Raw genomic sequence first — 27,101 nt, 5'->3', positions numbered from 1 at the left:
ATAAAGAGTGAATTCAGTCTTATTTTGAATCTCTTGAAATGACCCCATATTGAGGGACAGCTGGAAATGCTTAGAATGTACTAAGCAAGCAAGCTGATGACAGGCCCAGTTCATTTAAAAATCTTAATGGACAAGAATTGATATTGGGTTGCAGAATTTTGAAAGGTTTCATTTTCAGCATTGTGAAATTAATTGGTCTGAAACCATAGTATGCTTTCATAGTAATTGGCGTGCTGCAGAGCCCCTAGCTCCGGTGTGAACTGAAGTCTGGTTTTATGTTATTAAATTGCAAATGGAGACTAGTTTGTCCAATTAGATTTGAATCACAATGTTTTGAGATGCAGGTAATCAAATTACAATTTTATTGACATCTCTCTTCTTTCTTTTTGCTCTCTAAAATTTCCAGTGAGCAGTAGAGGAAGGATTGGAAATAAAGTGAGGAGTGTGACCTGTCAAGAGTGTTTCCATCAAATCTGAACTTTCTAAACATTGTGATCTATCAAAACATGCCTTAGCAATTACATCTCTTAGATATTCACACAGGATTACATTTTAAGTTTATCATTAAGAAGTCTTTTTGCCCCCCCCCCCCCCCCCCCCCTTACGATGATTCTTAAATGGAAAGAAAACCTTTGTAAAATACAGAGAAAAGGAAGGTTTTATCACAATGTCACTTTCCTCTAGTCTTTATAGTGCAGCCACAAAAGTTGCTGTAATCTTCAGGGTTTGCCCAAAAAGAAGGGAGGTAGGAATAAAGTGGGATGGGTGCGTAGTCTCCTTCCAAATGGCATAAAAATGAATGTGGGGGCAGTGGGTCTAAACACATCTTTGAATTCAGTTATTGGATTAGAGATTATAAGTGAGTCTTAATGGTAATAAAATCCGGCTCAAGGCATGCTGTATTTTGTATCCCTCATAACCAGCAGTAATGGCTGGGGCAAGAGGAGTCCCATTGACTTCACCAAACTGTACCAAAACCCTGATGGCAAGGCTTTGCGGCGCTTGGCGGCTGTTGAAGCCTTGTTCCGTAACTGACAGTATAGATGTTGGAGCTCCTTTGGTGCCTGCTCCTGCTTTGACTGAGTTCGAACAAAGCAAGCTGCTTTTGTGTTGTTTTGTTTTGTTTTGGTGTTTTTAAAACATAAACTCAGCAATACTTCAAAGCGTCCCTGGGAGCTTTGTTATGTACGGATGTTTGCTGTATCCAGCCATTGCTGATGGCAAGCTTCAGCTGAAAACGGTGAAAATTCAGATTAAGCATGGTCAGAAATTTGCTCAGGTTACATTGGATATTTTGACCTCATACATGAAGTACTTAAGCACATACTTAAGTGTTTTGTGGAGTTAGCTCACTGTACCTTTGAGAGGGTGGAATGAGTGTAGTTGTTAAGGCATTCAGCTTTTCCTTTTACCTCAGAGGTAGACTGGTTTGCAAAAATAATATGGTAGAGAAGTCCTTGATGTTCTTAGATGTTATTTCCACCATTCAGGGCCTCTCATATGTAGCCTTCAAGGTTGACATCTCTTCAGCCTGAAAAGGGTTAGTGGTTTTGTGTACAACAAGGGCTTAATTTCCAACTAATTTTCAGTACTTGGCTCAGGTTGTTTTGGGCTTCTCTGCCTCGGTATCTAGGCACCCATCCAGCTCTGAAAGTGCAATACATTTTGTCAAAGTGTGTTAATCTGGACTAACTCTTAAGTTGAAAAACTGTCGTGTAGTAGAAGCTAAACAAATATATTTGTGCCTAGTGAATCCACTGAAGAGAGTACCCGGGCAGAGGAGGACATGGCTTAGCGTGCTGTCTAACCAGAAAACAGGCTGTTCAGCAGCACTCTGCATAAGGAAGTAACTTTCTGCTTATAAAATTAATTTAAATGAAAACTAATTTGTTCCTCATGTAGGTAAAGAAAGTAAATTTATTCTCTGTCTTCTGTACACATTCCACAAATACCATCTCCTCTCTTCTGCTAGACTGTTAGTCACAGCCTGTCTAATGCAAAGAAGAGGAAGAAAATGAGCAGTTGTTTCCTTTAAGGAAACTGCTTAACTTTTTGAAGTACATTATTAAGAGATAGTACTATATCTTCTGTGTATTTGCTATAATTTCCTCTTTAGTTTTCAATACAAGAAAGCTGTTGTGTTTTGAAGTTAAAAACATTTTTTTTTTTTCTCTCCGTCTTAAAAGTATGGGGCAGAGGCAGCATCTGCATGGCTTGTCTGTCCAAGTGGGTTCACTGAATTTGCATGTTCATACAGGGAAGTTGATTAGTAGTTAGGCTTGAGTGCATATTGTTTTTTTTCCTGACACTTTAATATGCTAATCATTTGAGCTGAGTTTCTGCTCTCAGCAAAATAATTGTCACCTCTACTTACCCTGTAGCTTGCTAACATAATGTAGTTTTTGGGTGGTATCTTGACTTACTGCAGGACTAGTGATCAGCTGCACTCTTCAGTATATAGCTTTTTTATGGCTTTTGTATATGGTACAATTTCCATTATTAACCTGCAGTTAAATACTTCTTGAATGAAATTTGATTTTCTGAACATTAGCCTTTTACCTTCTTGAATGTATGTTTGTGCTGCACAGCAGCAACTCTGCTTTTAAATTAATTTTTCCAGTTGATCTATAATGGAAACTCCAGTAACTTCCAATTTTCTGTAATCTTTCTGATACTAAATTGCTTCCCACCAGATAGTTTTCATAAAATAAGTGTACAAATATTTACTGTAAAGATAAATTGTAATGTATATAGTGAGTATTTGTGTATATATGTCTGTATGTATAGCATGCCTATGTGTATATTTGTATATAGTATAAAAATGTCTTATTTCTTACCTGTCAACCTTGCCATCGTTACAACCTGTATGTAATGTGAACCTAAAACTATGACCAACTGTGGTAGTTTTGATTGCATGAAATCTGTGGGATGAGCCTTGAATACTTTGTCTTAGTTTCCAGTTATACCTTTAAGTTCTTAATGTGATTGCTAAGTTGCAGTATGTACTTTATGTTCTCTCAGGAATGGCACAACCTACGAACAAATTGATTTAAAAAAAAAATAAGAATTCGTGCAACCTAGAACATGTGATAACAAATCGATCAGCCAAGGGCATACTAAGGTACATCGCCTTACTCATAAAAGAAGCAAATCAGTTCTTTGGAATAGGGCTCCTGGGCCACATAAGTGTTTTATTAAGGTAACAGTAAAATGGAATAAATGAATGCATATGCATGAATTATATCCCTGAATACCAGTTGAAAGTTCTTACGTGCACATGCCTTCCAAGAATTATTTATTTGCAATGTATCTAGATGTCAGGGTTAAGAACGGGAGAACTTGTAGCAAGTAGTTGTCAATCTTAGTGCAGCTGTGAATTATGGAGCAGATTTAATGATCTAATTACCCCATGCAGTTGTAAGAAATAACACCATTTATGTATTTTCATGTGATGCAAACCATTAATTCACTGTAATGTAGCACAAAAGCCCAAGTTTGGTACTGTTAGTTTGAACAAAATACACTCCACTCTTTTTTTTTTATGATGGACTGAAGTAACTGATAGTACTTTTCATTGACTGCAAAGTGTATCTTAGCTGGCAGGTTTCACTGACTCAGATGCATGGTTTGGGGAAAGCACTGAAAAAAGTCAGCTCAATTCTAAAATTATTTGGAATTTTAATGGAAGCAATTTTTTTCTGCATTATTTTTAGATATTTCTAAATATTAAAAATGAGACTATTTTTTGAATGAGGTTGTCATATTCTTTTCAGTCTGAAGAGTTTCTTTGTTTTGAAAAAGCCCTCTTACTTTTAAAGGATTTTGAGTAAACCTGTTAAGATACTTGGAGTAAGTGAGATAGGATACAGTTTTTCACTGCAAATTTAATGTTGCTGATTTTCACATGCAGTCATTAATTTTTTCAACTGCAGTTGCTGAGATCTTAATTCTTTTTCATCCTTTAAAATAAAATAAAGAATCACTTTGGTTTTGTTTACCCAAATAACCTCTGAAATGGGATGTCAAAATGTGATGTAGGGTCTTTTTCTTTCCCAAGAAAATACCAAAACCAGAGGGACTGGAGACTTGGTAGTTTCTGAACAAGTGTGTCCTGTGAAATATAAGTTGTGTGATAATCCTCAGAGGAGAACGAGGAGGAGGGAGAAGCAAAATCAACCTAAGGGACCACAGAAGTAGAAGACAGGGAGACATGAGTGTAAGATAGAGATTCTCTGAGATAAAACCCGATAGAATAGGGAAATGTTAAGAATTTCCTGTTAACTAGTCTTTTACACATGGACACTTAACTGGAAAGTGTTCCGTAGATTAATTCAGTGGCTAGAAAGTGCCAGAGTTTAAATGCAGGTTCCTAATTTGTGAAAGCAAACTTCACTGTGCTTTCTTGGGACGTGTTTAAGTGTATTCACTGTTCGTGCTTTGTACGTCAGTTGGTATGGTGCTATATTACATGTGTGTTCACAGTTCTAGATCTCGAGCCTTGCTTTAAGTGAGCAACTCCCTCTGCGCTGCCTTTTCCCCAACCATCAGGGCAGTCATCTGTACCAGGATGGACCCAGACAACGGCTGTGGAACAAGTATGTCAGAGAACAGAGCTACGAAATGGGTCCAGCTTGTACTGCTAATATTTTAAAAGTGTTCCACTACTTTACTGGAGAGAAAAATCTATAATTTATACTAACAGTTTAATATAAAGATATATAAATAATAAGATTTTTGAGGGTATGTTTAATATAACAAGGGGGTTTTAGGCCTGAGGAAATTACAGCAATGCACGTCAGACATTCTTAGAAGACACTTGATAGAGTACTGGAGTTCAAATATTGCTGCACTCCTTTAACATGTTCCCAGCGTTATTGGTTAACGTGTAAATGCTGGTTGTTCCAGGCAGACTTACTTGGGCAACTGTGGGCACTATCTTATCCCTTTTTAGAAGCAGTTTCAGATGAAGCACTCAAACCTGCAGTTTTGGGGTTTTTTTTGTTTTTCTTTTGCTATTTGACTTCCATTCACCTTCTAGGTCTTCCTTCCTCTATTCTGTGTTGCTTTGAACTTCTGTAGATTTTTCCAGTGTGTGATAGTATTAGCGGACTGCTTTGTAATAATATCTGGTAGCTGCTTTCCTCTCTAGAAGAGCATTACTTTAAAATAACATGGATATACATGACAGCTGGAAATACCTATTTTTTTGTTTGTTTGTTTTCTTTCCTTCTGCAGGAATACTGTGATTTGTTGGGACAAAGTTGAAAATTTTATCTTTTCCTGGCAAGACATTTACTTTTCAAGATTTTTTTTTTCTGTTGTAACTGTAGGGTAAAATGCAAGCATTTATTTTGCTAGCATGGGGTCTTAAATAGACATGGAATGAGAAGTGAAGAAAAAATGAAGATTATTTCTCTTATTTTTTGCAGGAGCTTTATTATTCTCATCAGCTTCAGGCCGTCAGAAAGTTACGTGTTCTCAGATAGTGCACATAATGAGTATGAATATTAGATCATAACCATATCTGAGAACTGTTTTCTTATTCCCCTGTTTATACTCGCATAATAATGGCAAGGGAGTGCAAAGCAGGTTTTTAAGGGACAGCAAAATTAAGTGCTTGGGATTTTGGCTTGACTTAAGCACAGACATTGAGCAGAAAAATAACATTTTCCCTCTTACAGATATCCTTCAGGTGTCAATTTTGCAGGATCCTGGTTTTATTACATCAATCACAAGCAGCTTAAGGCTTCCAAAAACATAGTCACAGACAGATGTTGAGCCTGTCTGGGGATTAGAAATATCCTCTTCCATTAAGTATAAATTAACTTAATCACCAGGTATGAAAGATAAGCAGCATAAACATCATTCCCTGAAGCTTTCATTAAAATTAAAATTCTGTTTAAAACTAGGCTTGTATTTTCTATGACTTGATCCCCCTTCAAAGAGATTATATCTGCTGTAAATTTTTACAGTGACAGAGTGACAGAAATTAATGTATTGGGGGCAGTGATGTTCTCTATAATTTAACTTCTGCTGCTAGTCGTCTTTTAGCAGGAGAGATGATTGGCTTATTTTTAAGTAATAATTGGTCTCTAGTCTCTGAAAAAATTAGAAAGCAATAAAACTGCCTAGCACCCAGTTGCCACAAAATGAAAGTATAAAGCCACATGACTTAACAGCAGTGTAATCATCAGTAGTGTTATTTGTGTATGTAGAATTCACCTGCTTTAATAGGAGGATTACTGCTGGTAAAATGCAGTTGCACTGCTGCTTTCTACTCCATTGGATGACAGGGTAAAGCTCCTTTTCTACCCTAGCATAATCACGACTGCTTTCTAAGAATAATTTCCACATGGGAAAAAATATCATGGGGCTTAGGTTTTTTCTGTTCTACTGTAAGACACTTGGTGGTCTAATTTAATGTTGGTTTCAGTACATTATCAGGCTTTACAACTGGTTTGCCTTTGCAGTATCCTGTATTACTATTTTTAAGGCACGCTTTTCTAAAGGAAACAAAGGAAACTCTGGAGAAATAATGAGGCTCATAAGTACCTTAAAAGCAAATAGTGAAAACAAATAAATCTACTAGGAATAATAAAAGCTACCTCCACAAAAAAATAAAGTATGGGGGACCATATTTAATGATCTTTGTTCTATAATAATTTTTTGCTACAGTGGAACAAAGTCTTCCGATGCAGGTTTTGCATTGCTTATACATTATTTCATTATAGTAATGCCATATTTTCTGCAGCACTCAAATAGATGACAGGTAATAGCATAAGCATTCACTGCTTCTGTTACATTAAAAGTAATAAATCTTTAGCTGACGCAGACTGATTTTACCATTATTCTTAAAAAGAGAAAGTTGGAAATAAAGAATCTCAATTAATAATTAGGAAATAACTATGTTTTCCAGCACATTGCACCTGAGACTCCTCAAATGCATTTCTTCATTTTAATGATTTAAACTATGTATTAGGGAATGCTATAGAAATAAAAACAGAGCTCAAGTGCAACTATTACATCCAGTTGGATGTTTATCCCAGGTGTGCAGTATCTGCTTTGTATCTCTAAAGGATGTCTTGTCGCTCTCTCGTGTGCTGCTGTACTTATTCCTGTCATCACCTAGTAAGGTAGGAGTTCAATGAAACTGGATTTAATCGCAGTATCACTGGTGAACACTTACAGTGTTTGATATCAGGTTTGAAATGGTTTATTGGATTGAGCTTTAGTTTAAAATACAAGGGAATTAACATAGCCTTTCTGACTTCTGATTTGTGTAATAGGCTTGTTGAAAACCTAAACACCTCTTTTCATACATGTTTTTTTTTTTAAAACACCCTAAAATTAAGCCCTTTCTGATGTGGAAGATGGTAAGATCACAAGCACCTAAATTGTCTAGGAGAAAAAAAATTTTCAAAGCATAGTGGGACAAATCCTCACTTATGAATCAGGGCAGATAAGATCCATTCCAAACTATGGAGAATTCTTCTTCAAATAACTGAGCAACTTGACTTTTGGGCTTCTCGGGTGTCTCTGAACCAGTGGTTTCTCTGGCTGGGTCATCTTCTGAAATGCTTCCACGGCTGTGTTTTCAAGGGAAGGATGTAGATCTCTCTTGTTCCCTATGCTCTGGTATTTTGTGGATGACTGCAGTGGTGTTAGCTGTTGCCCATATTGTGGTTTGTATGTTTTGGTTTTTTTAATGGAATCTGAAAGTTTATTTGTATTATGGAATATCAGAAGCTATTATTTCTGTAGCATTCTCCATATAAAAGTAGACAACAGCATCTTGAATGGTGTCATCTAGGAGTGAACAGAAATTACCACATTTGTGTAGGCTAAAACTGGAAGGTTGAGCACAGTGTGCCTCTGTACCGTCTCCTGTTTCAGAAATTCCTCTGATCAATGCACAATTCAGACAAGAAAGGCTCTGTACAACTCCTTTGAAAGGGAAGTGTTAATCTTTGAATAATACTTGTTGGTAACTCCAGTAAGTATGTAATTTCTTGTGTGGCTAGCAGACGTGTTTCCTAAAACAAACTGCATTTCTTCCTAGACAAAATGCGTAGGACAGCTCACCAGCTTGTCTTGGGTTTCGATTTTGAAGTGGAGGCTCTAGGCTTCCCTGCATATGATATGAAAATGTCAGTAATATATTCTCATCCATCACTTTGTGTCCTTGGTGTGGAGCAAGTCAGGATCCACGCTGTTTCTACATCTTGGAAACACTCATTAACAATGTGTTAAGGCGGCAAACTTTCAGAGTCTTCTGTTTTCTTTCAAAAGCTATTTAATCTTTAATGAGAAGCGTTTATTTTTATAATAAATCCATCCAATCTGAAGAGGCAGTGAACCATCCGTCTCAGAAAGGGGACTGATGTCTGTGGAGCTTAGAGTATGATACATGGTAAACAAATAACACTCATGGGACAGAAAATGGAAAGCCTGCAACTAGCAGATGCTGTGCGTTAGAGTTGCTGTGATTGTTGATGACAGACTGCAGGGGCTTTGATTTAACTTTTTCAAGAATATGATAAATTATTTTGTTTTTGTTAAACAAATGGCAAGGCTTTGGAGTACGTTTTTAATTTGTCCTTGGATTCACCTAAAGTGTGTTTGCCAACTCTCAGAAACAAACTTAGGGTGCTCCATTTCTTTCATCCTTCCAGCATGAATGCAATGTTAGGCCTTGAAGGTGCAGGCAAAGTTAGGCATGGTCATGCTCACAATAAGGTTAAAATGTAAGTGAGGTGATTTAACTGCTTTATTTCTCTGTGATATGGATTCTTTTTTCTTAGACCTGGAAATTCTAACTGCTTTCAGCACTTTCTGCTTCCAGGAGACAGGACAGCTGCTGCATTTTCAAAATGTATTTTGTATGATGTGAAGTTAGTTGTCTGCCAACAACATGGTGATTATCAATCCTGATTTTTAATGTGATTGATTCAGCTCTTTGAAATATGGACTGTTTACTGTGGTTTCTTTGACTGCCGCAAAGCATTCTTGAAGTGTTGAATAAACTATAAGTTTATAAAGTTTCTAACAAAACTTCAAAAATCTCTTACTCTGTGGGGTTTAATATTCTTTTAATACTTTTATCTTTGTGCAACTTTATTATTATTTTTGAAAGGAGGAAATGCGAGTGCTATTGACATTTTTTGCTTTGCCAGAGGGTGAAGGGGAGATGAATATTCAGTTTTTTCAAATGAAACTCACAAGTGGCCGGTACAAAACAAAAGATGCTGATTATTCACACAATGTGCAGTCAACCTATGAAATTTCTTGCTATCCCATACTGTGAGTGCTGGAAGTCTCTGTGTGTTAATAAAAGTAATGGGATTAGTTCATAAAAGAAAATTCATGAATGGTTGATAATGCAGAGACACTGCTTTGGCTTTGACTTACTGTTTCCTAATGGATTTATTTCTGTGAATGAGCACACAAATGTATTTCATACCTACACATTCCAGTAACAAACATCTATCTGTTTCTTGGGAGGTCCATATACTATGGTCATAAATGGGTGGATAGATAGATTTGTCATGCAAAATATTCTCTACTTTTAACTATGTTAACATAGTCTTTGCTTTGAGAATAGAGGCTCAGCTGAGGGAATAATTATAGCTTCAGAATCCAGAACATAATATTTTCTTTTATTAGGTAAGCAGTTGTCAGCTGATACCAAAATTGCTTAATTTATACTTCTAGCAATGCCCTAAATGTTAAAAATACCAAGTCAGCATTCTTAGAAATATTAATATTGCAATGCTTACCCAATTTTACTCTGAACTTGACAGCTAAATTTCATATACAAGTATACAAAATGCTGCAAATTTTGAAGTCTTTAATTAGTAGTTGCAAATTTGTTTGTCCCTTAGCAACTTATATTTGCATAAAGATTAAGGCTGGTCAGAATGAAAGGGATAAAGCGTAGATGGAGGAAACATTAATAAATTAGTAATCATGTATAAAAGATAAGTAGTCTTAGATGTCGTTTCCGTAAGCTTTATTAAAATTCTTTTTTAAAGATGCAGTTAATATTTTCTCCATAGTTGATTATTTCTAAAGAAAGATCTGTCATGAGCTGCAGAATTAGAGAAATTAATGTATTGAGGTCAGACATTAGTATGTAAATTAAGCTTTGCTTTTATTCTGTATAGCAACAGAAGCATTACCTTATATTTGACCTTTCATTCATTTAGCCTGACTCAGCTGTGTCAGTCAAAACAATTAATTCTAAGGAGCAGCTTTAAAGTGTGGGGCTCAGCTTTCTACTCCTCCCCTTGCCTGTTGGAAGTCCCCTGAGAAATGAGCTAATGGAAGGAACCTGTGCAAGATTCTCTTTCTGGAGATTTGTCTCAGCATTTTGGAGTTTCTGATCCCTTCCCCGCAACTCCACTGCAGCACTTGTCCACAGCCATTTTGCAAGGTTTTCAGGGAGACTAGGGCCAAGTGTGAGAATGCTGTGTGTTGTACCCAGCCTCCCAAGGTGAAGTCCTGAATGAGACAGCATTTAAGGTATTTCTTGGAAGTCACTTTCTGGAGTAAGAAAGAACTGGATGATAAATATACATAGGAGTTTTTAGTAACACTTTGAATCTGACGGGTAACGTTACAAAAATGTGTACTTCTGTGTTTTCCAATTGACTGATAAATTAATGGTAGAAATGGAGGTGAAAGTACTTTTTCATTGTTGCTGGCCTTTGAGCTGTATTTCTGCTTTTTGTAGCTGTACTGCCAGTGCTTATACCAGTCTTTGATTGCACGACCCTTGGGGAGTTATGTCATCCGCTCACCCTTATGGTGTGGCGATGGCAGATGGTAGCGAAACACAGAAGAAAATGTAACGGTGCATTGCAAGTGAGTGTAATTTATCTAGCGCTAGGGCAAAAAATATGTTGTGCACTGTTTCCTTGCAAAAACGTGCAGATCACAGTAAAATTCTGTTTTTATAGATACCGAGTCTGGCTGTAATAGACCTAGCTAGGCAGTTTTTTCTTAATTAGTCATGTTGAGACCACATTGAGATTGGGTGCATATAAGTGTGTAGAATAGATCTACAGAAAATAAACTTTTATTGAAATGTTGTCTGTGGTAGCAGTGGAGAATTATACTCCAAATATAGTCTGTGTAAATGCTTGCAGTTAAGGTGAGCGTGAAGAATAGGCAAGTCTATGTATCAACTCAGTTTTGCAGATACAGACAAGCTCTTGTGCAGGTTTGTTTTGGAAAGTCTTAGTTTTCACTTTTAATAAAACTATAGCTTTAATCCAAATTATATGATCAAATTAATTAAGCTCTAGTGCATTAGAAAAGGAAACTTCAGGAAATCTTGGGGGAAGGAGGAAGCTAAAGAATCAAACCAAATCATTAAACTTGTAAAAGCAATAACCTGTAAAAGCAAATTAAGAAGTAGATTCTCTGTTTTTTATTTAATGGAAGTACGAGATTTGGCAATAAAGATTAGAATTAAGTTTTCTTGTTCTGATTTAAATATTTTATAGACTTTCCCAATGTGTAAGAGGAAAGGACTGAGACGTGCAGTAACATACAAAAAAAGCTGGTTTTATTTAAAAAATACTTTTCTAATAAGAAATATGGGTTTAAGAGCTATTTCAGTAAAAGTTTGAAATGGAAAGCTGGTTTTGAGTTTTTATCCATGACCTCAAAGGCAATTGTAGGCTTTTTTCCAAAGAAAGGCGGGGAAGAAGGAAATTCTAGATGGTAGTTTAGAGCCTCTGCTTTATTACATTCAACAATAGTTTTTCGTTGACCATAATAGAGGTTTTTTTTCTACAAGCACAATTTTCTATGACCCTAATACAAACCAAACATAGTCCCATTTAATAATTTGACTGTGTCCCTTCCCCCTCAGTTAGAGAAACAGTCTTCTGTGGCTCCCAGCAGTAATGTGTCCAGAGTATCTGTTTACGATTATGGTTTGGGTATTCTCCTCGTGACCATTTCGCATTTCCTTTGAGGATGGGGGTTGAAAAATGAAAAGGCTGAAAAAACCCTCTTTTAAACTGCTGTACTTCCTCAGAAGTTCCAGGGACTGTTCCTTCAGCAGGAAAGAGGTACAGATTTGTGAAGGAAGTACAGATTTGCAGAAGACGACTATGCTGAGAGCCACTGTTCTACAAGTCAAACCTCTGTCTCAGTAGTGTAGTGGATGGACAGCCCTCCAGCCTCCCTTCTGACGCTGGGCAGCACAGGCACCAAAGAGTGCTGGGGCTGTAATTAATCTCTCTGAAGCTGCTCCCTGTAACAGTCTCTTCAGGATTTTCTGTAAAAAATGAAACCTAATGAAATTTCCTCAGCTTCGCTTGCATCTTTTAAAGTAAAGCTTTGTATTTTCCTAACTGAAAACATTAATGATGGATGAATAATGTACAATCCAAAACACTCAAGAATTTAGAATGAGAAAGGGTTCGGGGCTTCCAGGCATCATTAAAACAAGAGTTATGTTACAAACAACACAACCTCTCTCCCACTGAGTACAAGGTTTCACATTTGGTCAAGGTCTAGTTCACCTGGCTGAGTATTTGAATTTTTAAATTCATGAACAGACCTTTTAAGATTAAAAATAGAAGCCTGCATGCTTATTGTTTCTTGGCTGTACATACTCTCGCTCTTTTGGCATCCAGAGGGTACTCCATGGCGGTGGAACTACCATCCAATCTTACATGAGAAAGAACAAAGCTAATAATTTATTACTTTAAGCTTTACTTAACTAAAGACAAAAATAACATTATTTTTCTACTTTCCTGTCTGCGGCAGACAGGAACATTACCCAAGCACTACCTAAGATTTTTATTTATTTTTTAAAGTTTTTTTTAGAGTCTTTTATCTCAAAAAATGATCACATTTACAGATACTCAAAAGCGAGGAATATAAGTGTGGATACAAAAGAAGTACTGTTATTTTAGAAGTTTGTAACAATAGTTGTCTTAGAAGAACAGATGCTTTGTGAATCGCAGCGTGACAGTCCCATCCGAGCAGCAATGCCTTGGCAGTTACGAGTACTTAAACACCAAAAGAGGCTGAACACGGATGCTTTTTACAAAGAACTGTTGGAACCTCTGCTAATGTTCAAAGTTCATCTAAATGAACTTGGAGCTGGCATTTGGTGCAGGGAGAAGCTTCCAGTCTCGGTTCTGCACTGAGCAGTCACATCTGTGGTTATAGTTTGGGCAGATGCTGCAGTGGATGGTGAGCTGCTGCTGTTTGAAGGTAACATCTGGAGGTGTGAATGAGTTCAGAGCCCACATTCAAGCAGGGTTGAAAACTTGGCCCCAGACAAGTCTTTTAGAAATTAGATATTGCAATTTAGTTAATACTAATTAAAACTTTTTTTTGCAATTCTTTTTTTTTTTTTCCCTGTAAGTGCCCTTTGTCTTACAGTTGCCATACATTTATTTTCATCATATCTCTCACTAGAAGTTAAAAAGTATTAATTTGAAGTATTCTCTACTGAAAGCGGACACAGCATGGCAATGAATTAATGTCTTTCAGGGAAATTTAGAAGTAGAAGAGAGAGGCTGAAAATCCCATGGGGATATTTGTTATGGATGACTGACTACAGGATGGTTGTACAAGGGCTAAGGAAATCTGCTGCCTTTTGCAGTTGAAGTTGGAAGGTACAGATTTACTGTAGATCTGACAATAACATTTGCAGTGCTGTGGGTGAATAATAATTCTGTTGATTGTTATCTTCTGCTGGAACAGAAGTTTCTGAAGGACACTAAATCTGCTCAGGAACACAAAAGATCAATGTAGTAAAAGCACTAATTTTTTTAGTACCTAGTGTGAATTACTCTTACTCTTGATGATAGGTACTTACAAAAGTGGCTGGAAAGAAAATTAAAACCTGCATATGTTTAGTGGGTGTCAAATAATTACCAACAGCTATCAGAGTTTCTGACCTTATGAGGATAGCAATCTTTAATTTTCTTTTGACATGTCAAATGCAGAAAAAAATTAAAAATATGTCATGCTGAATAAACGCGTAACATTTATTTTGGAACATCATTATCTCAATCAGCTTTATTCAGGGAATTTGGCAATGACAATGAAGATGAAATAATGTATTTTTACAGTAGGCACAGAAGAGTTGAAGAAAAAATAATGGGATTGCCCAGAAGTTGTCTTCAGAGTAGTGCAAGTATGCATTTACATGAACCGTATTGCTTCTGAATGTATTGTTAGAATTTCTTCTTTGCGAATGTATCTTACTGTACTTTTTGTACCTTACTTACCAGGGAAAGTAAAAGCTTCTAATCATTATTGGAAAATACGTTTAAATATAATTAGATTATTGCAATCTCTAAGCATTTTCCATGAAATAGTCCACGAAATTCCATGAAAGTCATCTGTTTTCTGCATACCTATATTTGTTCGATGCTGATAACACCAACGTGCAGTTGCTATGTGCTGTTTCCTTGTCTATGTGGAAGAAGTTAGCCTGTTACCTTTCATGAGGTTGTAAAGACCTTTTGAAAGGAATATGGATAGTCTGCAGCTTCACAATGAATCTACATTGAGAAAAATAATTTGTGTGTTTTGGGGGGGGAAAGGTTGAAATGTTTGGCTTTTAACGTTTAACTATGTGGATTAAAAAAAAACCCAAAACCTGCCATTTTAGAAAAAATGAACTCAGTGGGGCCCAATTTGTTGAGAACCTGTTGTTACCTCAGCTTTATTAAGTGATCTAAGGACCATTACTGGTTATGACAAGGAAAAGCAAGAAGGGAAGGAAAAAAAAAAAACCTTTAATTTTTTTTTTTTTTTTTTTTTTTTTTTTAAAAAAGGTTATGAAAGAAAAATATTGTTCCAGATCAGGGATGCAGAAAGGAGCAATGCAATCTGATGTCCATCCAGGCTTTCTGTTACTAAACTAAGATGTCTTTATCAATGTATGCACTATTAATATTTTTGAAGCATTGTAAGGGAATCGTGCAGGCATACCTTGATCAAGATTTTCAGACGTAACTACTTATTGTCAGTGTTTCAATTTTGGCATGTTTTATATGAAATAAATTTAAGGGAAAATGATTTTCAGAAAATGCTGAAGTCCTATGGAAAATGTAATGCCTTAAATTGTCAAAATTGTGAGGTCCTAAAATCACTCATCTTTTAAAAAAATACTCATTTTTATAATTTTGTAGCTGGATTGATAGCCATCCCCCTGAACTTCTGAACACTGGTAATGTTTTCCATCTGTTTCTGCAGCTTGGGCAGTGCCCAGACGGTACACAGCTAGAAGTCGTTGCAATTTAATACCTGCATAGCAAATTGCTGACCTCTTCCTAGGACACAATAGCCAAAGGGCCATGTAAGAGGAAGGGCACGGGGTCCGGGCGACCGTGCGGTGTTAGGGTGACCAGGCACCCACTCTTACCTTCTTGGGGTGGTAAACCCAAGATTTTGATAAAGGAGTGGTTTAGTATAAAACAAAATTTCAAAATTTACAGAAAAATGGTATGATTGTGCCCAGCTCCTAGTCATTTCAAGGGGAGTTACGAGTTAATGGTAGCTCCCACAATTAACCTGGTAATGGTGCAGCATCTGTTTGTCAGTCATATTTATAGGCGTTATCTTTGGCATCAGAGAATGGTCTGCTCGTTATCCATTTAAATATTCCTATAACATGGTGTCTGTTTTTGAGAACCTTAGTATTTGTTCTTGATTCTTCATTATTGTAAAAATCTCAGAAAATAATGTTTTATAATTTAAAAACGTCCAGAAAGACAGCATCTTCTAAGAATAAGGTTAACATAAGATACAATTATTTTATGTGCTACAGGTGTCAGACTTTGGAGCATGTGTCAGAAGCAAACGAAGAGCTGTTGGACGCGGGACCGGCAGACAGACCGGAATACGATACCACCAAAAGCCCAGAGGCTGGCCTCCCCTCCCTTTGTCTCAAGCAAGTGTTTCCCAAGTACGCGAAGCAGTTCAACTATCTGCGACTTGTGGACAGAGTGGCTGCACTGTTTATCCGATTTCTTGGTGTAAAAGGGACAACAAAGTTGGGGCCAACAGGTTTCCGAACATTTATAAGGTTAGTAAAGTGAAGGTTTCTTTAGTAATTGCTTAAACCATAGTCGAGAACTTAGAAACTCCTGATCCTGTGGGGTGGTACTGTTGTCCTAGTGCTTATCTTGGGTTTTGTTGAATAAAAGCGGGCCCTAACAGTGGTACATTTTTTTGCTTGTAGGTTTAGTAATGCCTTCTAAAGAAACTTCTCCCCATAAGATCTATTGAACCATTGCATATTTTTTAATAAAACAGATATATTTTTATCATTCCAAGCTCCCAAAATACCTGACCTATGAAACTGTGTCTAGTAGGAACCTGCATCTTTATTCTACAGCAGATCAGCAATACTTTGGGAGATACTATTTGCAGTCTTAGTCAACATGTCACGTTCCTAGTAAATCATCAGAATACCATTGTGAGAAAGTGACAACCGAAATGAGCTCACTTGATCTGATTCTGTTGGCTGTGGGGGCACAGCCATCTGCCCCAGACCACAGGAAAGGATTTCCAAATGCCAGTTGCTGATGCATTGTGCACCAAGGATTTGCATTGTGAAATTGCAACTTGCAATGGCAAGGAACTCAATTTATTTTTTCACGTACTTTTTATTTGTGAGGGTTTTTTTCATTGTTTTTTACGGATATATCTGTTCTAGTCATGGTACAAATATCTCATTTTCTTTCATTGACAATGACAAAAGAAATCAGCAGCAGCAGCAGATGTACTCTTAAAATACAGGTCCTGTTTCTGTGCAGATGCATTTAGCATTCAGGAATGAATATAAACAATTTGATTTATACAAATTATGATATATAGAAAATGACTGAAGGCATCTGCTCTATCCACAGACCAGTACAGGATTGTTTCAAGGTCTGTATTTTCTATTGTTTAGTCCAGCCTTAATTCGACGCTTTTCAGATGAACACAGAATAAATGCCAATATATTCTTTTAAGAATATTAAAATAAATTGTCATATCTCAGTGAAGTAGTGTTTGCAGTTTCCTAATGCATGTTAAATTAAACTTTTTAATATTGGCAAATATTTTGTTTATTTTTCCCCAGAGTATCTATACCAACTACATGGCCCTTTTCTGAAATGCTGTCATTACTACTCATTTCAGAAATAAGGCCATGTTTCTAAGATGTGTGCTGTATCACTTTTCAAGAATAAAATGGTACACAAGTGTGACTTTGTGTATATGTGTGTGCATGCATGTGTGGGCAAGTGGTTGCAGAGACTATCGACTCAAATTTTAGCTAATCGAAATCTGTTCCCCTTCAATAATTTCTTTGTTCTAAAAAATAACTAAAAGGGAAACACCAGCTCTAGTGGCTCTAGTCCTTGCTTGGATGCTGCCTAAGATTTTTGGGGGACTATTTAGGCCAGACCTTAACTCTCTGTTTTAAGGGAGCTCTGCTTAGGCTACTAAAGAGTAAGATTCTTTTAAATTATCCAGTGTTTGGGGTTTGGGTTGTTTTTGTTTTTTTCTTTTTCTGGCTAAAAATTTTGGCCAGCTCTTTGGCATGTCCACTAGTTCCAGCCAGGCTGCCAGACATCTGGAAATACTGGACAGATGGCTAATTCTCATATATTGATCAACACTACACTGCAGGCTCAGACCACACAAGTGTCGGATCTCCTGCATGTGCTTATCACCAAATGCTGGAGATGTATCCAGAGATGCTGCTGTTTTCCATGCGGTGTTCAGTAACGCACAGGGTAAATCTGTTCAGTGTTCAGGCATGAAGAAGTAATTCTGTGCCTGAAAGCTTTTCTCCAGCCCTTTTAAAACAGGATCAGTCAGTCAAATGAAAGTATTCTCTGTGTAAACTCTGCCTCATGTAGATAGTCTGTGCAGATTTGTGTTGGGTTTTGCAATGTACCAATTAATTCCATTCTGTTACAGCCTTGGAAATTGTACTGGCAATAGCCTGGGAGAAAGCTGTGTGTAACAGTCAAGTCATATTTTTAATTGAAGTACTCAGGGTTTTTCAACCCCCCCCCCCCCCCCCCCCCCCCCCCCACTTTGTTGCAAAATCAAAATAAGCCAGTTCATCTGTAATATGACCTGCTGCCTTCTTCTGGCTAGAGAATGATGTGAGATTGCACCACGTGCAAATTGGATTTTTTAGGTGCACACCTGGAAGTGGGCCGCTCCTCCTGCCCAGGGCCATTTCTGGCAGAGGTGGTGCCTACGTGATCTGAACTGGCAGCAGGACTAGGTACATACAGGAGATGCTCTGCATGTGAAAAATTCAGGGCTTGTACCATTTCAGATATGCAAACCTAATGAACACTGGTTTGTTTGCTGTCTGCTGTATGTGTTTTATTAGACTAAGCGTGTTACGGTGAGTGTGTACATATGATATGGGTAAACTTTTCTCCCAGTGTTCTTTCAGTTGCCCTTGCAGAATTTTTCCTAACTTGGAAGTTTGGACATAATCAGAATTTCTTCTTTATTTTGTCTGTTTTTAACAGAAACTGCAAATTGAGTAACAGCAATTTTTCAATGGCTTCTGTAGATATCTTATATATTGATATCACAAGAAGGTGGAACAGCATGGGAATCGACCACAAAGAATCGGGTAACACTATTTTGTGTTTGCAGACTATGGAAGCTGGGTGGTTTGTTTTTTTTTTTTTTTTTGCAATTTTGGTAGCTCAAGCACACTTCAAACATTCCATTAAAAAAAAAAGGGACCAAGGCATATGAGGCATGTACGTGTACAGCAAATTCTTCTGTTTAGGTCTGTGGCAGTTTCCCTTTATCTACAGAACAGATCACTCTTAGTTTTCAATTTATTTATTGGAAAAATTCTTCTGCAAGCCCCTTTTTATGCTTGCAATTTTGCATTTGTAAAACTTGTTGCTGTTTGCAGAGAAGCATTTAAAACCATTTCCAGTAGAACCTTCAATTTAATTACAGTGTAAGAAGGTATGTCCATATTAGAGTAGCTTACATGGCCTAGCAAAACCCAACCAACCCAAAAGCTATGCAGGAGCTAGAAATAAATATGCTTAACTTCTCTTTTTGATTTGTGTTCCCCAAAAAGGTTACTTTGGGGGCAAACAAAACTACCAGTGTTGCTTTTCCTTTCCCAGGGAGTGTGTGTGTGTGACATGCCCAACAGTACACTCCCTTTTTTCATTTTCATTGTCATTGTGATGGGCGAGGGAAGGACAATAGATTTCTGCACAAACTTGCACAGTGCTTAGCTATTAAATAGGCTCCTATTAAGGACAAGTAGCAGTGCGTTTTTGCTACAAGCACCCCTTGCTGTAAATTGTTCATGCAGGAGCTGGGTCAAACAGCCAACATAGCCTTCAGTAGTGAATTACCTCCCCATCTGCTTTGGTCACATTTTTAGATCTGAAACAGTAATCTATCAAATAGCAGAGTTCAGGGATTATTTTCTTGTTATGTTACATTTAATATATAGCTTAATTTCTAGAATTGCTATTACATTTCTATATGAAGTTGAGTCCATAAATTTGTCAACTTTTCCATATTGCTTTTGTAAAGTGTTGAATAATTTCAATTGTGTTAATGCTCCTATCTCAAAAAAAAAAACCCCCAAAAAAAACCCCAACACCAAAAACAACCCAAAACCCCAAAAAACCATTAAATGTTTCTGATGACATTTTTTGAGCCATTTATAGCAGGGAAACAGCAGTTGGAGCATTCTGGAAGGTTTTATGCCAGTGTTTCTTGTGGCCATCAAGGAGGATTGTCAAGGTTCCATTTGAATCCGTGTGGGATAAAGAAATCCGCATTGATGCTGCTGGCATAAACTAGCATGCTGGTCACAGAGCTGCAAGCTGGCATCTTCCCAGAAATCGGTTCAAAATATATTTTTATGTAAGAAGCTGAACATGGACATCAATGCATATACTCCTGAATCTTTTTTTTTTTTGAATGCTAAAATAGCAGAAGACACAAAAGTCTCCAAGTTGAGACTGACTTGTGTATTTGTTATCCCACCTCCCTAAAATACGTCTGTAGTTCCCTCCTGCATAAACATCAAGAATTAGTGACACACATAAAAGACCATGGTCAGGTATGACAGCAGTAAAATTATTTATATATAACCTTTTTTTGAGTATTTGAACATGCTTCAGAAATGTTAATGAAGCTTATATTTGTATGAAATAGAGAAGTATTATTTTGTCTTGCTTGAACATAGGTATCCTATAATAACCTGTAGAGTCTGTGTATATGAAGTCAGATAAGGGAAAAGGAGAATAATATGAAGACAGATAAGGGAAAAGGAGAATAAGTAAAATAGACTGTTCATATGGGTGATGAAAAGAATGAATCCAGATCTAAGATTAGAAGGGAGAAAAGGGAAGTATAGTGCAGAGGAGATAGTATGGTTTATTATGCGTGAACTCCTGTACTCGTTTAGGTAGGTTAGGGTCACCTTAGTTTCACAGGTATGTAAAATTTGAGCATTTGCATTTAGCATTTCAGTGTGGGTATAAGTCATTTATGTGGTTAGCTGATAGAATTTCACTAGCAAAAATAATAGAAATGCAAGTGAATATTCAGGCTTTCAGAAACGAAGAGATTTATTTGTTGACAATCTCAATGAACCAGATGTTTTCTAGGTGTTACAACACAAAATACCCAAGCATTTCTGTTGGCTTTGCGTTTGGCCCAGTTCCAGCTGTAATCAATACAGTAACTATTGCTGTTGTCATAAAACAGCAGCTTCTAACTTTTTTATTAAATGCTTCACATGAGTGTCACTTATGGGGGAGAAAGTGTGTATGCTACCAAAGGTGCTTTCCCTGCCTGCAGCTCACCATGACTGATAAAATAATTTACTGAGCTGGCAGCTGCTGCTTTCAGATAACTCACCAATTCCTTTGCAAGCTATTTTACAGGCAAGATCGTAAGCGACCCCAGCTGCAGCCTTAGTTGAGAGAAATTATACTTCAGAAGGTAATTGTAATATTTTGAAAAGGTGCCTTTCCTGCAGCATAAATAAGCCAACAGTAAGTTAAAAAACCCAAACTTTTCAATATCACATCCTAAAATAATCTTAAGTGTATGTTCAAACTGGGAAGCCAGTTAAAGCACAAAGCAGCTATAACTGTTCCTTGTTGCTGGCATTCTGCAAAACCAATTGTGGTCTGGCTTCTTAATTAAGAATTAAAGTAGGTATTACTTCAAGGTTATAAATGCAATAATTAGTGTTAATATGCAGCCCCTCTTTCCATTGGCTGTGGTAATATGTTATTAGTAAGATGTGATTGAGCAACACCTGAAGAGTCTGTACTGCAGCACGTGGCTTCTGCAGGGGACTTTTGTTTGTGAAGGGGCAGAGCAGAGAGTTTTATTATAGCAGAGAAATTTTTTGGCACTACACTACTTTCCCTTCACACACACTTCAACTGTTTTTAATTCAATTGAAACAAAACTACTATTGTAGAGTTACTGGGTGTGGCTGAAAAAAATGGCCTCTTTGCCTTCAAAAGGAAGGCTAAGGATTCATACCTAGTACAGTCTTTGCAGAAGGAAAGTAATGCTTCGAATAAACTCACTTCTGTGATAAGGTGGTACTTGGTAATGGGGTTATCTTTATAGTGCTGCAGACTGAAATTACATACTGTTTCAGTAGTTGCACATTTGAACTTTTTGAATCCATCTCTAAAAATACAAGGTTTCAATGACCCAATTCAGTTGCCGATATAAACTTCTTTTCTCCAGGTAGATTGTCTTCCTTGAAGCTCAATATGTTACTTTGTGTCTGATTTGGTTTCAATTTAATATTTGAGGCAGAAGAAATCAAGGCTGATATCACATCAATTTAATCGTACAATATCTTAAAATTGGTTGTTGCTGTACCAGTTTGCCTCTGGATGCCAGGGTGCTGGTTGGGCTGATGTCTGCAACACCAGAAATAGCCTCAGTGACAGAGAGTATCGCCCGTCTGTAACCCAGCTTGGGTATGCCCTGTACTGAAAAACTAAATGAGCGTGTGTGTTACATACAAATAAAACGTTGTCATTTGGTCTTTGAAGGACAGACAATTTCTTTTCTTGGTGAGGATTCTAGATGGCTGCTGTTTAAATTAAAAGATGTTAACTAACACGATTGTATGTGTCCATACCCAGCACATATACATTTGGCCTTGCTGCCAAAAGAAGCAAGAGATAGTATTATGCTTAAAGAATGTAGTTTGCTAGAGAACACTGTGCTATGAATCTCCTATAAACACCTTTTCCTTGCAGGAATGTGTTTGCAAGCCTTTGTCGAAGCTTTCTTCTGTCTGGCTCAGAAAAAATACAAGTCCCTCCCACTTCACGAGCAAGTGGCATCGCTAATTCATTTTTGTGAGTATCATCTGGCTGCCCTGGATGAAAAGCGCTTGGTTTGTGGCCGTGCAATTGTGGACCGCCGAAGTGCAGTAGTTCCTTGTCAGGCAGATGGACTTCACCTTCCACCAGCTGCATATACACCCCTCCTGAATCGCACGGCCACGGCTAGTAAATTTGCAGATTATAGAAGTCATCGCTGTTAATGGTGCTAATTCACCAGGACAGAACTGAGAATTAATTCCCAGGTACATGCGTGTACCTGGGAGAGACAGGAGGAGAGACAGACTCTTGAATTCCTTCATCTGATAGTCGCGATTATTTATTTCAGCTTTTTTTATTTACACTCTTCAAAAAGTCTACTGTAAGAGCCCATTCTCAAATAATGATCCTGGTAATGGCTATTTATTTTACCTCTCTGTTGGACCTACAGTACACCTCGCGTGACAAACTGTGCTTTCATCCCAAGCACATAGAAAACCACGTGTGAAGGCAGGGACCAAAATACAGTGGGATGATAACCAGCATCATGGGATTAGTTGCACTGATCGAGAGGCACACTCATATCAAAGGAATTATGTTGCTTTGTATGCACTGGAGGTATCATGGAAACCAAGTAAGGAGCTGCAGTCTCAAATACCAGTTGTGGACTTTGGAAAACTGAAACCTGGAATTATGTTTGTGGTCAGACTTCAGGTTTTGACCCTCTCCTTTCGGTGGCTTGGACTGCATGTGTTGGAATCAATGCAGATTTGGTCATTGTCTATGTACTTATTTTTTTTAAGTCAGTCTTAAAACACTGAAATCACATTTTGGCTTCTACTGCTTTGTACACGTCTTTGCCATGACAAGTACTGTTAATTTTTTAAAGAAAAACTAAAAATGTTTATCCCTTTGCTTCCACAGAACCAATAAGCTCACACTTATTCACAGAAAAAATTTACTTCATTAAGTCAAATTTGGTGAATCAAGTGGTGGTTTTGTCTTCAGGTACTAAGCACTGCTTCTGCAAAAAGCTTTACACTGTAAAGGCCTAAGAATTCATTTAAATTCCAGTGAAACCAATCCTGTCACTGACTTCAGGCTAACTTCTAGGTTTGCTTATTTTTTGCCTTTTGCATGTTTGTTACCCTGTTTGGACCTGCAGTAACACCTAGAGCAGATTTTTTTTTTTGTCTTTGCACACATTCTTCGTTTTTTTTCCCTTAAATAACAGTATAACTCTGTACAAATTAGATCTATATTATTTAACAGGATATTTTGTCAAGAATGCTGGGCTATACCACTGGAGTTGTACAGAGTAGTTTTATTTTTCAAGAAATGAACGATGACTTCCATAATCACACTCTTTCTGGGGGGTGGCTAAGCAGAACATGAGACTGGCTGAAAGGACAGGAATAACTTGGAACTTCAGGGCTGTTGAGTCAAATTCTTTTTGGTCTGATATTTTATTACAATAATGTATGTCTACATCCGAGTTTGATTTTTCCTCCTTTGTTCTATTCTGTAATGTTAATGAGTCTGCTGATGTTCTAGTGTTCCTCATACTGTCAAAAATCGCAAAGCTGTAAGATGGGACGGGGTCTGGGCATTTAGCTTTGGATTGGAGAAAATTACCTGAGCTCCATGTCAAAATGTTCCAATGGCTCGTGTGTCAGAAACGTGACCTTGGACGCACATTGTCAGTGCAGAGGGACTCCACTCATTTAAAGTCATGGACAAAATGCACGTATGGTATTGAGTGAGTTCTCACTTCAGGAAAAGTTTAGAGTTTCTTTTCTGATGTTAGTTTTAAGCAGCATGCATTTTTCCTAAGTGGCAATCAGCAGCATGGCAATACAATGCAGAAGTCAAGCTGAGCCCACAAGAAACTAATACCTAGCATGTGTTAATATTGGATGTGGGCATCCCTTCTTCTTTTTGTCTTGTTCTGTAACACCAATAAGAGTAGTAGTAGATGATCTTTTTTAGTTCAACGGTTAGAATGTTTGAAATTTTATGTATTGTACGTAAGAGGACAATTGTAGACTAATGCCGCTGCCCTCAGCCTTGTTTAAGTTTCATAAAGATTATTGCAGTATGAAGATAAAATGCCAAACTCCAAGGTCTGGCATCTGTCAGAACAAATGAAGCTGAAAGGGTCATTTTTTTCACAGTTTCATTGTAATATATTTGAAGACATTCACAAGTTGAAAAATGGTTACTTCTCATTTTGTGACATCTGACATTTGTCTTGCGATTGGCAGTGTGTTACTAGAAAATAGCTTACAGTTTCTCTCATCTTGTGATTGATGTCCTGTAAAGACAGAGCTACAGAAGAGTCGGATTTGAAATGCTACAACTGCGAATGCTTTTCCTTACAGCTTTAAAGCGGTACAATCTATGGCCTAAAATATCCAGGTTTTGCTATTGTATAAGTTACCCAGCTATCAGTGGAATAAATTAACTATTGTATATAATGAACACTGGTAAGATCTCTCTCTGTTTTAGAGATCTTTATATTCTCTGGATCTAATTCAGATTTTTATAGCCTGTGCATACAGAAGCTGATGCAGCATGCTCTGTTTATCTCCCGCTTCAAACATGAAGGGTCCCTTGTAGAATAGTCAAAAATATTCAATTATCTGCCTCTAGTAATCCAGTGTTCATGTATTTATATAATTGGAAAATTGAATGCCATATTATTCTCAGGGGGAGGAGGGGGATAAAACAGGAGTGTACTTTAGAGACTTAATGACAAAGTCACATTTCTCTTCCCTGCCATCTAATGCAATTTCCTCTGCATATTATTTAACATCCAAAGCAATTTCACATAGCCTTTAAGTTACCAGCCCATGCACACACAAAAAAATGACCAGAGACACTTTATTCAGAACCATGAATGCTAATGTACTGATAATCTGTTAATCCTGAGGTACCTTTCTAGCAAAAGAAACAATACATGAAAGGTAGTAGGCGTTGGTTTTTTAATAATACTTTTCTATATATTCTTTCCAGAGAATAACGCAGCACTCACTATTCCATTTATGACCTAGAAGATACGAACATTGCATACCAGTGAAGTCTCTCTCGTTACCAGTCACGCTGGGTCTGATATTCCTCACTGGGTATAAATCAGATTAAAAACACTTCAACACCTAAGGAAGATTTGAGGCAAGTGAGTCCAGAATTTCAATCCAGACATCCCCTGTCCCTGCAGGCTTGTATCCAGCCCAAACGTGCCCAAACTCATTCGGCGACTCCTTGTTTGGTTTTGAGTTGTTTCTCTGCATAAGGCTGTTGTAGGCTAAATCACCTGAAATTTGTCTTCTGCCTCATCCGGACTGGGCTCTTTGACGCTTTGTTGCCCTCTGCCCAAATGCCCGTCTCGCCCCGTTACAGCCGTGTGTTTTGGGAACATTTAACATACACCAAGCGGATCACTTCACTTGCCGCATGCTTCTAGACACTTTTCCTGCGGTGATTTTGGGGGTTGACAAGGGCGTCGCTCCTGCGCTGCTGGATGCGGGAGCCCTTGAGGGCTACGCTGGGGTTGTAGGATGAGCTGCCGCGGGAGGAGCGGCTGCCTGCAGGGACCTGCCTGGATGGTGCCTCAACTCTGCACTTGCTTGCTGTGGCGTGAATGACTTCCACAGTCGCCATCCCAGCTCCTTGTTCCTAGCCAGCGCTGTGTCTGACCTTATTCTGATGGCTGGCTGATGGGCAGTGACAATCTGCTTCTAAATATTACCCTGTTCTCTCTAATTTGTTTTCTTCTCCATCATCCTTTGCTGTCTTTCCTCCTAATTCCACAGTTTTGCTTCTCAGCTTGCCTAATAAACTGATGTGGTCAATTTGGCTGAATCCCCTAGTTCAGCTTCCTATGTGGCTGTACAGCCGTTTCTGGAAGACGCGTGCCTTCGTTTTGAAGGTGAATCTATCCTCCGTTGTCTCTGCCCGGCGTTGCCATGCGTCAGCCTTTGCTGAGTTGATCTGTCAATTCCAGCTTTTCTCTGTGCGTTGTCAGAGGATCGATCTCCGCGGCTTTGTAGCACGGGTGCCAGCCCTCCCGCCTCTCAGCCCCTCTCCTCCCAGTCCCACGGCCGCGGACACAGTAGTTTCCAGCGTGCGGGCTGCCTTTCGCTTTCAGGGAGCAGAAATACATGATAAATTACTACTTGGCCAAGTCTAGCCCTAGTAGATGGAATCCCTGTGGGCTTCCTGGAGCATCCCTACGCATGGGAATCTCCACAGCGATCCCTGCCCGGCTGGGCCACAGGGGAGCGGGGCCTGGCTCCCTGTGTCCGATGGAGCCCCTGCGCTTCCAGAACCTTCTCGCCAGCAGCCGCCATTGCACTGAGAGGCCATTTTGCGCCCAGGGCAGCTGCCAGCAAGTAACGGCCGTGGGGGACGGCAGGGAAAGGGTCAGCCTGGCCAGAGCAGGACCTTCCTCCAGCGGTAGGTTCGTTTTTGTAGAATTCCGGGTGAAGTGGGTCGTTTTCATAACAATTGCTGTTGTTTATCATCGAGAAGGAAGCAGATTGCGGAGCCTGCCCGGCTTTACAGCGTTAGCGGCTCGGTGAGCGTGCCGAGGTGCTGCTGCACAGTTCGTTAGTTTGAAACAGGGAGATGAGGTTGAAATAATTGGTACAGCTGTTGTGGATTGTGTTTTTTTGTTTGGTTTTTTTTCTCCACCTCCGATCTCTGTCATCCGCAGAGGTTGATCAAAGCCTCCTGAAGCAGGGAGCTGTGGAC

At 38.2% G+C, this 27,101-nt stretch overlaps 1 protein-coding gene across 6 annotated transcripts in view; it reads left to right on the top strand.

The window, feature by feature from the left end:
• The window catches only part of TTLL11 (tubulin tyrosine ligase like 11), a 52,851-nt gene extending 28,049 nt beyond the window's left edge, over positions 1–24,802 (top strand). For 4 of the 6 annotated variants that reach the window (XM_049832457.1, XM_049832456.1, XM_049832462.1 and 1 more), the window contains 3 exons: positions 15,809–16,066; positions 18,525–18,631; positions 22,284–24,802. In XM_049832457.1, the coding sequence (XP_049688414.1) occupies positions 15,809–16,066; positions 18,525–18,631; positions 22,284–22,573 (655 nt within the window). In that variant the 3' untranslated portion in view covers positions 22,574–24,802. The other 2 variants (XM_049832460.1, XM_049832458.1) reach the window with 2 other exon arrangements.
• Positions 24,803–27,101: the final 2,299 nt, after the last annotated feature.

The sequence above is a fragment of the Accipiter gentilis genome, chromosome 29 (genome assembly GCF_929443795.1).
Source record: "Accipiter gentilis chromosome 29, bAccGen1.1, whole genome shotgun sequence".
NCBI lineage: Eukaryota > Metazoa > Chordata > Aves > Accipitriformes > Accipitridae > Astur > Astur gentilis.
The sequence above is the reverse complement of the archived record's forward strand: the minus strand, read 5'-3'. Positions and strand labels throughout refer to the sequence as shown.